This window comes from Rattus norvegicus, chromosome 18, assembly GCF_021556685.1.
Source record: "Rattus norvegicus strain SHRSP/BbbUtx chromosome 18, alternate assembly SHRSP_T2T, whole genome shotgun sequence".
NCBI lineage: Eukaryota > Metazoa > Chordata > Mammalia > Rodentia > Muridae > Rattus > Rattus norvegicus.
This window is the reverse complement of record NC_141551.1, coordinates 72540718-72555602: the sequence shown is the minus strand read 5'-3', so window position 1 is coordinate 72555602 and position 14885 is coordinate 72540718. Positions and strand designations below refer to the sequence as shown.

Genomic DNA, 14885 nt, shown 5'->3' with positions numbered 1-14885 from the left:
GCCCCTCCCCATGAAGAGCCTGGCTACAGTGAAGTAGAAAACGGGAGCTGCAGGGTAACATGGGGTTCAGATTCAGGGAGCCTATAGCCAAATCCTGGCCTCGTGGCGGAGCGTATTAGCTGTGAGGTCTCAGGGCTGTGATTTACTCTCCAAGCCTCAGCTACCCAGTTTCTAAAATGGGCAGTGGAACATCCACAGAGCGTTACTGTGGTCAACAAATTAATGAATCCTTTGATCCTTAGCAAAGAAAAACTCAAGGTATGTATCTGTTAATCTTCATTGGCAATCGTACTAATAAGGGTTCTGTAAAGGAGCAGAACTCATAAAGCAAATACATGTGTTCAACACACACACACACACACACACACACACACACACACACAGGGGATTTATTAGAGTGGTTTACAGGCTGTGGTTGAGCTCATCCAAAAATAGCTCTCTACCAAAGTAGGGTTCAAGAATCCAGTAGTTGTTCAGTCCACGAGGCTGGATGTCTTATCTGCTCTTCACTATATTCCAGAACTCCGGATAGTAGAATGGCTGTCTAATGTTAGCGAAGGAATAGACTTGCCAGAGAGAGAGAGAGAGAGAGAGAGAGAGAGAGAGAGAGAGAGGAGAGAAGAGAGAGGGGAGAGAAGAGAGAGGGGAGAGAAGAGAGAGAAGAGAGAGAAAAGAGAGAAGAGAAGAGAGAGAAAAGAGAGAAGAGAGAGAGGAAAGAGAGAGGAGAGAGAGAGGGAGGGAGGGAGGGGCTGAGGGAGGGAGGAAAGGAGGGAGAGATGGAGGGAGGGAGGGAGGGAGGGCAAGAGAGAGAAGAGAGAGGGGAGAGAGAAGAGAGAAGAGAGAGAGGGGGAGAGGGAGGGAGGAAGGGAGGGGCTGAGGGAGGGAGTAAGGGAGGGAAGGAGGGAGAGAGAGAGAGAAGAGAGAGAGAGGGAGAGAGGGAGGGAGAGAGAGGGAGGGAGGAAGGGAGGGGGGGCGCTTCCTCCTTCCATGGCCTTTGGATCAGCTGCCAGCAGGTGTGGCCCAGATTAAAGGTGGGCCTTTCTACCTCAAAGATCTGCATTAAAAGTGAATTTTAAATGACTTAATTAAGAAACTGTCACAGATACACCCAGCTTAGATTTTCAGATGTAGTCAAGTTGACACCCAGGAATAGCTACCACAGGCATCCATTCCAGGATATCTGCTCTGGGTAGACATTTAAACCCAATGCTTTCTAAAGTTCCTCAAAGGCAGGAATGTTTTATTAACACAAGAACAAATCCCCTCATTTGGCCACCTTGGACTTAGGATCAGGGCCCCATTAGGCGATGCTGGGTGGTTCAGTCCTCCACTGGCGTCTTAGCGTAGTTGGTGGCATGAGGGCGCTATCACCCGTGGCCAGGTTATCTGGACTTGCTAGCACCTTCTCTCCCTCCACGTTACTAACCAGGGATGCTGGTGTAGTAAGCAGGGATGACAGAATTCTAAGCTAGCGTGTTCAGATACTGGATCCTGCCTACAAGAATGAAGAGGACACCAGCATTCCACCTGCTAACTGGGCCTGGCTTTGAAACTATTTCAGGAAACAGAGGGCTACTCAGGCTCCGACATTAAGTTAGTCTGCAGGGAGGCAGCCATGCGGCCTGTGCGAAAGATCTTCAATGTGCTTGAGAACCACCAGTCAGGTATGGCTGGCTGGGCTCCCAGTGCTGGGGCCTTGAAGGGAAATTTGTGCGTAAGCATCCTAACTCTTGGTGGGATGTGGTGGTGCATGCTTGGTTTTCTGGCCACGTAGGAACTAAGGCCTCGAATTTAAATCCAACCTGGATTATATACTGAGCCAAAGCTAACCTGGGCACCCTAACCAGACCCTGTCTCAAAATACGTCTACTAAACAGGTTCGAGCTTTAGCTGAATGGCAGAGCACTTGCTTTCCGTGCAAAAGTCCTGCTGCCTCTCGCCAGCAGATGGAGCCCGGTGCCTGGTTTTCCAGGCTCCGAGGTATTTGCATTCGTATGCTCTGATCAGATTGTCATCCTCAGTGTACAAGATTCACATTGCTGCCTGATGATAATCTATCTCCTCAGAGTCCGGGCTTTCCTTTTTCTGGCACATGCTAATGTGGACTGGATCCAGCTGAAGCGCTATACAAATAGTAAATAATACTTCACTAATACATTTAATTCCCTTTCGGAGGCAGAGTGGTGGGTCGGAGGGGTGTCAATAGCTTTAAGCCCCATTGCTCCATTGCCCCGTAGCTGTCTTCAGATGTTGGAGCTGAATTAGCCACCAAGGACAGGATATCTGCACTGTCTGCAGACCTGGCCTATTAGCTTTTCCAAGAACTCTGACTCGTACGAGGTGCAGCGCTGTCTTCTGACTGTTGTCTTTTTGTCTAGAGAGCAGCAATTTACTTGGGATCCAGCTGGATACTGTGACCACGGAGGACTTTTTGGACGTGTTGGCTCACACAAAGCCTTCAGCAAAGAATCTGACTGAGAGATACTTGGCCTGGCAAGAGAAGTTTGAGTCTGTGTAAAGCTGTGCCCAGCCTGACCTGGCCAGAGGCAGCCAAGAGCCTCCTCAGCGTGACTGGGATGGAAGGGAGGAAATTATCCTTGAAAGCTGGACTAATTTGGACAACTGTGTTACTTTGGAAACATGAGCTCTTGTGTCATGGATGTCAGAAAAGTAGAGATTTCAGTTGTGCGTGTGTGCTGTTGGGTCAGGCAATAGAAGTTTTTCTCACAATTAAACATAAAGTTTTGAAGAAGTTTCTGGTGTTTCTCTTCATTTGTGGATACCTGTTGGATACTATCAGTATTCCCCCTTCTTCTTCCTACGCACCCCTCCCTTCCTTTCTTTCCTCCTCCCTCCCTCCTCCCTCCCTCCTCCCTCCCTCCTCCCTCCCTCCTTCCCTTCCCCCTCCCTCCCTCCCATCCTTCCTTCCTTCCTTCCTTCCTTCCTTCCTTCCTTCCTTCCTTCCTTTCCTTCCTTCCAAGACAGGGTCTCATTGTATAGTGCCTGCTGGCCTGGGACTCACATTGTAGACCAGGCTGGCCTTGATTTCACAGAGATCTGCCCGCCTCTGCTGGAGCTAAAAGTGCTGCCCTAACACAGCTAGCTGGCTGTATGCTTTCCTAAGTGGATGAATGCTTTCTGTAATTCTCTGTTCTCCCCATTGCCTGCTCCAGGGAAAGGAGACCACCATAGAACCATATCCACCCCCTCCTTTCGGTCGATCTTATTCTAGCTGACCACCATGATCACTGTCTTGCCCCCATACATACTGTCCTCAAGGCCTTAACTGCTGCTTTCCCAGAGGATAAAGGAAAAGCTCCTTTCCTCGGGTTCTGGAGTCCAGTTAGTATGTCAGCTAATTTTCAGCCACTTGGCTTTCAGTCCTGCCTTACACTTCCCTCTACACAACCCCTCAAAGATTCCCGTCTTGGAGAGTGTTCTGGGGGTAAAGTGCGTATGTAGTTGTGTGCTTCTGTCTTTGATGCCCAGTTTGGTTATTAGCACCCACTTGGCATCTTCCAGTTACATCTTCTTACCTGCATCCTCTTACTGGCTGATCTTTTGGGCTTATGACTTCTCTATTTCCTTCATTTTAGTGTGGTTTTGAGAAAGGAGATCAACTCCTACCAATTTACTGTAGACTATCTACAGTTACTTGTTCTTTGTTTTTTCTTTTTTCTTTTTTTTTTCTTTTTTCTTTTTTTCGGAGCTGGGGACCAAACTCAGGGCCTTGCGCATGCTAGGCAAGTGCTCTACCACTGAGCTAAGTCCCCAACCCCTTACTTGTTCTTTGTGTGAGTGAATGTCACATGTGTACAGAGGCCATGGAGGCCAGAAGACTGTCAGCTCTGGATTAGCTGCCTGAGTGCTGTGTACCAAACTCAGGTCCTCTAAAGAATGCAAATGCTCTTAACTACCGAACCATCTTTCCTGCCCCTATTTAGTACGTTTAATTACATGTATTCTTTGGCAGTTTCCTATTCATGTATACTTCATTCTGGCTACTCCCACCTTGCCCTGTCTTCCCTCCTTCCCACTCCCACCACATCTCCCTCCCTTTCCCTTGATAATGTCTTTGTGACTCAGTGGGCATACAGCTCAATATAATGACCCCTCTCCCTCAGCACCCAATCAGTAAGTTCCCTAGGGAAGGGTAGGGGCTCAAGACCCCCTCCCAATCCACGACTGACTGTTGACTGTAGTCTTGTGCAGGGTTGGATGGGTAACCTCAGCTTGCCCGTGAGTTCATGACTGTAAAACTGTCATTCTTAGTAGAGCGTGTTTTGTAGCTCATCTCCTTGTCACCCAACTCTTAGACTTTCTTCTGTCCCCTTTGCCGAGATGTTCTCTGAACTATAGAGGGAGGGGTCTATCATTTATTTTTAGTAGGTTAAGGGGTTGGGGCAAAAGCTCTGTTGGCTTAAAATGTGAAATCTGAGTTTGATCCCTAACATTAAATCCAGGTCTAGTGCTGCGTGCTTATAACCCAGTGTTGGGGAGGTAGCGGAGATGGGAGGAAACCCGACTCAATGGCTGGGCAGGCAGCCTCATCGGTGAGCTCCAGGCCAATAAGATCCTGATATTTCTGAGGGTGACACTTGAGGTTGTCCTCTGGTCTCTAGAATATGCACACATATGTACTTTAAAAAGTATATATATATGCATATATATACATATATACACATATATATACACATATATCTTATAATATATAATCTAAATTATATAATGTGTAGCTATAAGTATAAAACTATATTATATACGATATATGACTACATATTCCATATAATCTATAACTATATATTTACATATGTAGATTATCTACATAGATTATATTACATAGATAGATGGATTATATAATATATAGTTGTATGAGGCGTTGACTTCTTCGTAGTTGGAATAAATAAAATTTATCTTAACACATAGAAAATTTTGTTGACTTATTTTAAATGAGTTCATAACTCAAATGCCCACAGCAGCACAGAAATTGAGGCCACACGAGTAGTGTGCTGGGTAGAAGCCGTTTTCGTGGAGTCGTGTTTACATTATCGTGCTTACTTGTCATAAATCACAAAGGCCTTTCCCACATAAATTCATGAGGGCTTTGCTGGCTTTTTACGATACCAGCCATCAAGACCTAGTAGCTAGAGGCACAGGCACCAGATCAAGATTCATAAACTGCATAGGCGGAAGAGAGGAGAGCAATGAACTGGTGAGAGCCAGAGACTCTCTGGGAGGACACAGTCGTCATTCAGCCTAGTTCAAGATGGAAATTTAGTCTAATATTGCCAGATCTCCTAATCTTCCGAGAAGCAGCAGCAATTGGCTTGCATCTGAACATCATTCTCAGACTCTGGCAACCAGGGTTAGTAAGCCCTTGCTCCTGTATCATCTGCATCCTTTTTGTCTATCTGGTTGACCACACTTCACGCCATCAAACCCGGCCTTACTGTCAATGGCTGTCTTCATCACTTACCAGACATACTGTATTAGCGAGCTGTGTTTCATTGTTTGTCCTCCTCGGATGTAAGCTCCGTGGTGTGAGCTCATTCTTACTGACTGAATGGATGGATCTTGAAAACAGTATAGGCAAGGGCTACCTGAGCCCCAGGAGTAATGAATACTGCTCCCAAGTGCCCAGCGTACTGCACTCCGCAGAGGAAGTCTACGGGTTGCTTTGAACTCGTCAGAGCCCTTTGGTAGGTTTGTTTTGTATGCTTCAATGCCCAGACATGAAAACGAGCACTGGAAGATACTCGGAGTTGTTAGTGACCTGTGCAGTTTGTATGACTTTTGATCCACTGCCTCTTAGAGACAGAAATGTGCTTCTAGCTGGTAGGTCTTGATGGCTGGAATTGAAAAAAAGCCAGCAACCATCCCCTCCCCCCATGAGTTTATGTGGGAAAGGCCTTTGTGATTTGTGACAGATTATCATGATAATGTAAGCACGGCTCCACGCAAATGACTGTAATGAGGGAAAGGGATTCATTCTCCCACTCATGGTAGAGTGTTCTGGTCAGATAGATTAATGCAGTTTTAAAAATTTTTTATTGCAGGTGCCTAAGTACTTTAATTTCATGTTACTGGAGCCACTGATCCAAAGCTAACTGAACATAATAAATACAGGGATGTTTCCACCTTCCTTACCCACAAGATACTGGAGTCTTAAAGTGTGGGATTAAGGGCGAAAGGGCAGTGCCATCATTCCAAGGTGGTATCTGACATCACACCAAGGGACATTTGTGGAGCTTTCACAGTAAGGTGGTCCCTTGTCTATGCCTGTCATTATGATAGGCTCTGATAGATGTGGTGTGGCAAGCAGGTAGAGCTGCACCCAGCCTGCAGCTGTGTGTGGTGTGATAGGAACACATCTGGCCACCAGCAGATTGGCTCTACATTCTACCAGAGTTCACTGCTCCCGATACCCAGCATTTCCTGTTGTGCCCACTGGCCCAAAGTATTGGCCCAGGAGAAGATAATTGTAAAACCAATGCGGATACAGTCTTTCACATCAACACAACCCTTCAATTATGGGATGGCCTTTGCCATGGTTAGTGCTGTTCTGAAATAATCTAGGATTACTCTGGGCTCCTTGTAGGGGATTCTCTTGATTTTGTTGAGGTGGTGAGAACTATGCTCTGTGTGGCCACTTCCTGGTTGAGATCCTGGACTGCCGAAAATGGAGAAAGGCCCCAGGCAACGAGAGTGTGGTGCATTCCTGAGTGGGGGGTACATTCCTGAGTTGGGGTGCATCTTGAGTGGGGGTGTGCCCTGGGCAGCTATTTCATACACCTGCTGACTTGGATTCCCCACCATGAAGGACTTGTACTGTGAAGTAGCAGTTAAGAAAAATTCTCCCTCAAGTTTCTTTTATCAAGACACTTTGTCATAGCAACAAGAAAAGAAACTAAGACAGCTGGCAGAGGAAGCTCCCTAGACGCTTAAATTACAGTTCCTCCAGGAGAACAAGATGGCCAAGCAGCTGAGAGAGTTACTGGAGTGTTTCTGATTCTAGTAAGTCTAAGGTACACTTCTGAGTTATCTCCTGGCCCTCTCTGTGGACAGGACAGCTAACGAGCCCTGATGCATGTTAGATATGTTAAAGAAGTACCTCCAACTAAGATCGCCATGACTCTCAGGGACACTGGAGCAGCTGCTCCTCCAGGCTGGAAACCTGGTTGAGGTCTCCCATCCTGTCAGCATGATACCCCTGGACCATCATGAGCTTTCCTTGCTTTGGCACTGTCCTGTTTCCAGAACATCAGCTACCAATGTTTGCTGGTCTCCACAGAGCTTTCCCTTTCGGCATCTGTGACAGAACGCTGACACTGCCGTGCTGGCTCTCCATCCACACGTGTGCCTCCTAGCTTAACTTCCTGTGATATTTAGTTCATTCCACGGATTCCGTTGCCTGTGTGGCAGCAGACAAAAAGAATGAGACTCGGTCTTGTCCCGTGAAGAGATGTGGGACCTCTTGAGGGCACTGCTACTAGGAGCACCTGGCCAGGAAACCACGATGCCTCAATTCCATCCTGCAGGTGGGGAAGTCAGCAGAGAGGACATGGAATCCAGTCTCCTCAACTACAGAACCCTGAGGCAGTAGCCTCCCGCAATGACAGGGCCAGCACAGCTTCAAAGTATCTGGTAATTCCTGAGCAACGAACAGCTGACCCTGGCACCCAAATCCCAGACTGCAGATGGATGTGGCCCCTTCCGCAGGCTCCAGGGCAGGGTGCTTTCCTTCTGGCTGAGCTTTTATCCAAATGTAGCTCTTCGCTCTTCAAGGCCAGTCCTCATCAAGCCCACCCCTTTCAGGTTTTCTAGGTTGAGCAGTTAGCATGGGTTCCGACATTCACAGCAATACTGTGTGGAGAGGGCTGAGGTGACTTACTTGCTGTCAGCCAGAGGGTTTGAGCTCACCCAGCACCAGCTCTGCCCTCAGCCATTCCAACTTTATGACTGGATGGTCCTATCACACTGTCATCTGCACTTGCCAGTGTCTAGGTACAGAGTTGGGGCATTTGCAAACCAAGAAGAGAGCACTCACGAAAACGCCATTTCTTTAGCTTTGTTCTAAGACAGAGCTGATCTCTAAACAAGCATCAAAGCCTGAAGCTCATTAACATTAGCGTGTGCCTCAATAAGGTGAGCACTGTGATGATGCACAATTACATTCTAATAATTCAGTGCCCAAGAGCCCTGTAAAACAATTGCCACGGCCTTGGATTAGAACAGCATGCAAATGCACCAGGAAAATCATTACCTACTTCGTCTCCTTCATTTGGGTGGGTTTAACATGAGAAGAATAATCCAGGCACCGAGACGAGATCTCATTTTACAATTGTAGTAAGAAGTACATAAAAGCTTGAATCTGTCCCAATAGTTCCTAAAAGATTTCTCCCATAGTGTCAGAGGCAAAAATAATGAAATCTTGCAAATGTACAGTTAATAGGTCCCTGGTGGACACTAACTTCAAAAATGCACGGTCTATAAGACATTAAAGGCTTGATTTTGGTTTCTGCACTGTTCCTGTTAATAACAATGTCTAATTAAAACATCTGTAAAATACTGATAGTTTTAATTTTACATAAAATTTCCAAAACAACTGTTACACAGTATAATAGGTATCTGCAATGAATAGGTTATTAATGGAAATATTATTTTAAATTAAATTCGGGTTCTAAATTTAAATTAGTCATCTCTGGCTAATGAAGAGAAAAAAGTCATCTGTGCTGGGAATACAGTGGAAGATCTGGCTCTCCACATCTGTTAAAGCAGCTTCACTGCACCTCAGCTGAAGGGCTCGCCGTGCTGCTGCTACCTTGCTGCTCTGTGATTTGTCTGCTGGCCTCCACGGCTGACTCCGGCATCTTGATGACAGCCTAATGCACCTCTCAGGGCACCTCTGTGTGAGCCAGTCATACAGAGGATCCCTCTCGCTTCCACCATAGAGAAATGGAGAACCACTGCTGTTTCTCCACACTAGCAGGAACCGTCCTCCCAGCCCCGTGACCCCGATGAGCATCTTAACTCAATGGCATGGAATACCAGCTCTCCCTTTCTTCAGGTCTCATCTTTTATAAGACAAGAGAGATTAGCAAGGTTTAGGGCTGGCTGCAATTCAATACCCCTGTTCCTAATTAATGTGTAATGAAAGGGTTAAACAGGATGAGCACTGCATGGCGCAGCCTGCTGATGCCATCTTGTTAGAAATGGCATCCAGTCCGGACAACACACGCTGGATCACAGGAGATGCTGCAGGATGTGGTCCACAGCGTGAGGGAAGCTCTCGCACGTTAGGTAGGGAGGTGGATTAATTTTCTCTTCATCTGCTGCTTTGTATTTCCCTGAAATGAAGGTAAAGCCAGTGAACAAAGGTGACAGCTCAAACATCAAGTTCACCACACCCAGGAGCATCCCACAAGCACCAGACAGTCATGGCTCCACCTCTCCCAAAAGCACCTTCTCCTGAGACCTTAGGAGGCGAGGGAGCAACAACTGCGACATTATCTCCTTCCCAGGCCTCTGGTCCTTTACTATGGATAGTTCTGTGTTCAGTCAGCTCAGAGTTAAGGTTTCCTTCAAACCAGGGAAGCATTCTCTGCCTAACATTAGTACTGAGGGTAGGCAGGTAACTTAAATCAATGCTTTTTAAAACAGAAGACTAGATAGAAACCAGATGCCAAGTGTGGCCTAATTTGTGACTAAGGGATTCGTGGGCCTTGTACAACTCAGCACATCAGCCCAGAGAGAAAAAGAACCAGTCTGTGCAGAACTGGAGAGGTTTCACATTTGTACAGGAGACAGCACAGTCCCCTTTCATCACCCTTACTGGGCCCAAAACATTCTCTCCGAGGTCCAGTTCCCTCCACAGTGTTTATAATTTGTAGCTACACACTTGCTTGACTTACAGCCTCGGAGACTAAGTTTCTGCAAGTGGGGACTGTCTCCTTTACATGCTAGTGGGGTCCTAGGATCTAACACTACAATGGGCACATCATACGCAGTCCCTAAATGTATCTTTACAAAGTGAACAGGAGGAAGGACTGGGAGGGAGCCAGGCTCCGGGCTCAGCGAGAGGGGAGTGCACTTGTCTGCGTGGCAGGGCTTGTTTGCTCCTTCCTTCTATTTTCCTGTGACCTCTATCATCCTCTATCAAGCTTTATCAGAATGGTTGTTTGCTGCAACTCCCTCTTGCAGAAGATGGTTCTTGTCTGCTCTACTGGAGCACTTCCAGTGAAGGAGCTCGCATGGAAAGTTGAGGGGCCATTAACACACACTGCACTCCCCTCCCATCCTCCACTCAGCAAAGTCCACTGCTTAAGTCTCCAGCTAAATCCTAAGAGCAAACCGTAGGCAGGGTTTCTACTCGGCATGTCAAAGGCTGACTACTGCTATACCACCTACTTTCTAGATCCGTGGTCTAAGCAACAAAAAAGTGTCTAAGCCATGGGATTCTGGAGCACTTCGGCTAGACCAACGAGAAAGCAGGGTTTCTACAAGGCTCAAGAGACACAGTGCTCAGCTGCAGGTCCAGCTGTTGCCACATCGTGGTATCTGACTCAAAGCAGGCGCTCAACAGGACTGAGTGCATGAAGCTCCTCTGCCTGAGTCACTGAGGCGGCACTGGCTCAGTAAGGAGAGAGCAAAGAAGCTGCGTTGATGCGGTAAGACAAGAGAGCCGTGTCATTGTTCTCTAGATCGCCACTTCACGTGCTAAACAGAAATAGATTCTGGTTAGGACACACGTTAAGTCTTTTAACCAACAGCTGAACATAGGAACACTGCTCATTGATCACATGCCCCCGCTGAGACACAAAATTGATCAGGATGGTCTATGGAAAGTACTTATTACTGAATATGAATCTAGATGTTCAGAGCAATCTTAAATGCTGGGAAGACTAGTGCTTGTCCACTGTGCTGTGCTTAAGTTGTAACAGTGTTGGCTGTTCTCAGGGTTTAGGACAATGGCTTCCTCTTAGGATTCTCTCCCTCACATCAAGAGTAGCAAGGGGCCGGTTCTCTTGAAGGCCACAGTTGCTTTACTGATTACATGTTTGAGATGGAAAGCAAAAGCGTTATTTTAGGCTCCTTCAAAGGTGGGACAGTGAGAAGAAAACACAGGGAGGTTGGGGGTGCTGTTTCTCTGGCCTTATCCCTGCTGCCTGTTCCTTACATCACAGCTGTACTGCTCCTGGGGAGGAGATGCTCTGCTGACTCTGAAGTGATGGCTCCAAATGGCCTGCGCACAGGCGCGAGCATTTTCCTGCTTCACACAGCCCTGCTTTTTCACTCGGCTGCCTGACGTTTCCCAACCCCCGTTTCTGCTGCAAACCTCGAAGCAGCTCTTCGGAGGTCAGAACTCCATGGTCACTTTCCTGTGAGGACTCCATGGTCACTTCCCTGTGAGGACTCCATGGTCACTTTCCTGTGAGGACTCCATGGTCACTTCCCTGTGAGGACTCCATGGTCACTTCCCTGTGAGGACTCTCCTCCGACTTTACATTTTGATCCTTGCTTGATCCATCTCACACAACTAGTCAGCACAGAGTTTTGACCAAGACAATTAACCCCTGGATTGCTGTCAAAATAATGGGTCAACTGAATCTGCCCAAAGAAGGCATCTCTTTTTCTCCTAAACTCGATAGACTGTGTGAAAGAAACTAATTTTGGTGGAAATAATTTGTAAACTCTTATTTTCCTATGGTGCTAAAATTCAAACCCAGGGCCTTAGACAGACAAGCATTCTTCCACTGAGAAATAGTCTCAGTCCTCTAAACTTCTGATCACCAAAACCGAAGTTAAGAGAAAAGAAAATGTTTTCGGCAAGTGCAATAAAAACATGCAAGTGAACGTGCAGGATAAAGGCAGCAGCCGGTTCCTAAAGATGGACTTCCTCATCGTGCAGCCCACACAGAACGAGTTGTTTTCTAGGATGTCCTGCACCAGCGAATTGTCCACCGTGTGGTTACTCTGGGGAGCACCCCAATGCCTCTAGTCTGCTCCAGCTGTGTACAGCAGCACAGCACCCCTCGTTGCTCATTTCCCGTTTGTCATGGTGGAAAGAGAACTCAGTGTTGAGAGCTGAGCTCTTCTGGCAACTCTGGGTTCCAGGGAGACAGTGTTGACTGTGCTTCCGGGCTGGCCTGGAGCTTGCTACACAGGCCGGCCTGGTCCAGATGCATGGCGCTCCTCCACTCAGCTTCCCAAGCTAGGTTAAAGATGCATCACCATGCCTCACTCTGCCGTAGCTTTGAAAGGTTACACAGGAAATACATACCAGTTTTAACTAAGATGCCCAGCATGCCAATGTTCTGAGCCCCATCAACATCATCCCTGCAATCCTGGAAAAACACAGACAGTTAGTCCACAGCATTCACTCAGCCTGCCAGCACACTGCCAATGGCTGGTCAGGACGGCTACCCAAAAGTCCAGGTTTTTCTTCTTTATTCTTTTTTTTTTTTTTTTTTGGTTCTTTTTTTCGGAGCTGGGGACCGAACCCAGGGCCTTGCGCTTGCTAGGCAAGCGCTCTACCACTGAGCTAAATCCCCAACCCTCTTCTTTATTCTTAAAATGTGAGAAAAGAACATGTGTATAAAGAGTTAAAGTAACTCTGTGTAAACTTTCTTGAGGAGGAAATCATCAGGGCAGAAGGTGAACATTGGAGTAGGAGCCCAGGACAGAACACAGAGCACAGTGCTGGACCTCAGTTCTTTCCTTCACCTGTCTGTCCTTTTAAAGGAGATGGTGAGAGCCTGCATCCTTGTGAGGTGACAGACTTGTAAGGTAACTTTTCTGTGGCCAATGTCTTTGAAGTCCACCAACCAGCCAAGCAGCATACGCAAGCAGACAGTCTGTCTGCATTCACATTACTGTGGGTCACAGTAAGCTGGAGGGAGCTCGGTGGAGCTGGGCGTGGTGCGCATACCTATGGTCCCAATACTCAGGAAGCTGAGACGGGACAACTGAGTGAGCTCAAAAGTTTGAAGCTGGCTGGGCAGTGAAATTCTAGCTCAAAAAACGTCCCCCAAGCCAGAAACACAGTCAGCATATACTTGGTTAATGTTGACAATGGACGTGGGGTAACTAAAAAGTCAAGGCCTGGAAGAAGCATCAGGACAGTCAATCTTGCCAATTCTCGTTTGAAAGCACACTCACTGAGATCATGCCTGAAGACAATTTCTTTCTAGAAAAAAAAAATGATTCCTATTATTTAACAATAGTTCTTGGAAATGTTTTCCCAAATGCCCAAATCTTCCTTTGAAGTCCACCAAAGACGTTCTATGTTAACAGCTAGATCCTCCTTGTTGAGGGAATGGGGATGGGAACAAGGAGAGGATCTACCTCTCTCCTGGACAACAGCAACTGCACACAGCTGAGCACACTGCTTGCAGCTCCCTGCCCTCCCTGGCCTGCCAGCCCCAGATAATTAACTTGTCACACACATCTACCTGGGGAAATCAGGCAGAACGCCAAGAGAAAAAGGTGGAACAAAAACCATTGTTTCTCAAACCAAGGTCCATGAGCATCCTACCAACTTTCGAGGACGACTCCAGAAGACAACACCAGGGGAGCTGAGACTAAGGAGCCAGGGGAGTCTAAAGAGGAGCCTGAGGTCTATTCAGCTGTGCTGGGCTCCCCCCCAGGCTTCGGTTTCCACCATGAAATGAGGGTTGGGTCAGACAACCTTAGTGCTTGCTTCCACCCTACCAAGCTGTCACAGCGCTAAAATAGACCATTCGCACCAAGCTGTCACAGCGCTAAAATAGACCATTCGCACCAACTCACCACATGTGGCCCACGTAGGAAATAGTAATTGTTCATCACCACAGGTGACCATTACGGGCTTCCAGTCACTCCAGGCTGCACCCCACTATGAAAAGAGCTGAAGCAGCCAATATCCCTAACCACTGGACACACTGATTAGGTAACTCTTTCATAAATGTATGTTAAAAAGACAAAAGTGGTAGAATTCTTGTGCTATAGGTTGTTTTCTACATGAGCTATATTAGAAAGTATTTAGATCTGTATTGGGGTTTTCTTTAGCAGGATACATTAAACATTTAACTGACTGGTGTATAAATAGTTTACACACACACGCACACATGCATGTGTATATGTATATATGCATATATTTAGTCTCTATAGAGACATGTCAGACACACACCTCTATTTTTACAAGAATACACTGACCACGTGCGGGAAAGCAGCTAAAGGAAGCAGGGATTTGAAGTTGATTCCAAGTACCACAGACAAGTCAGGACATCTCTTTGGGTCTTGTACTTACATCTCCTATCATGACGGCCTCCTCTGGTGCACAGTCGGTGTCCCTCAATGCTTCCAGAAAGAATGTCTTCTCTGGCTTTCCCACTACCACGGCTTTCGTGTCTGTGGCATACTCTAAGGCAGTCACAAATGGTCCTGGTCCCAGGGCTAAGCCATCTTTTCTCTTGTAGTACCTGGCCTTGTGGATAGCTATCAGAGGGGCTCCATCCAGAAGCAGCCTAGAGGGACGCAGAAAATGTACACAGGCTAAGAGCAAGTCTTTTATAAGTGAGAAAAAAATGTCAGATTTACCAAGTGGTTTTATTCACACTCACAGAAACAAATAGTTTCTTATTAACTTTTAATGACTTGCTGTCTTCTAATGAATTCACAAAGAACTGCTGGGAATTATACGCGGATACACTAAAGGTGATAGATTATTAAATTTTGGATGGCTTCAACCTTTTACCTTTAGTGATTTCACACACTTTACCCAGATCACCAGGGAAAGAGAATTAAGAGAACGAAAGCTAAATAAGGCACTGGAGGGAAGAACTGAACGTAATGAGACAAGTTGTTTCCCCTTCCCTAATGGGAAGCGGGAGGCTCCCGGGCCTCTG

At 46.8% G+C, this 14885-nt stretch overlaps 2 protein-coding genes across 7 annotated transcripts in view; one reads left to right on the top strand and one right to left on the bottom strand.

The window, feature by feature from the left end:
• The window catches only part of Katnal2 (katanin catalytic subunit A1 like 2), a 75949-nt gene extending 73197 nt beyond the window's left edge, over nt 1-2752 (top strand). For all 4 annotated transcript variants that reach the window (NM_001432435.1, NM_001432433.1, NM_001432434.1 and 1 more), the window contains 2 exon segments: nt 1562-1664; nt 2379-2752. In NM_001432435.1, coding sequence (NP_001419364.1) covers nt 1562-1664; nt 2379-2518 — 243 coding nt within the window. In that variant the 3' untranslated portion in view covers nt 2519-2752.
• A 5301-nt stretch (nt 2753-8053) lies between these two features.
• Nucleotides 8054-14885, bottom strand: part of Hdhd2 (haloacid dehalogenase-like hydrolase domain containing 2) — a 31962-nt gene continuing 25130 nt past the window's right edge. For 2 of the 3 annotated variants that reach the window (NM_001412497.1, NM_001412498.1), the window contains 3 exon segments: nt 8054-9347; nt 12281-12344; nt 14288-14504. In NM_001412497.1, coding sequence (NP_001399426.1) covers nt 9244-9347; nt 12281-12344; nt 14288-14504 — 385 coding nt within the window. In that variant the 3' untranslated portion in view covers nt 8054-9243. 3 annotated transcript variants of the gene reach the window in all.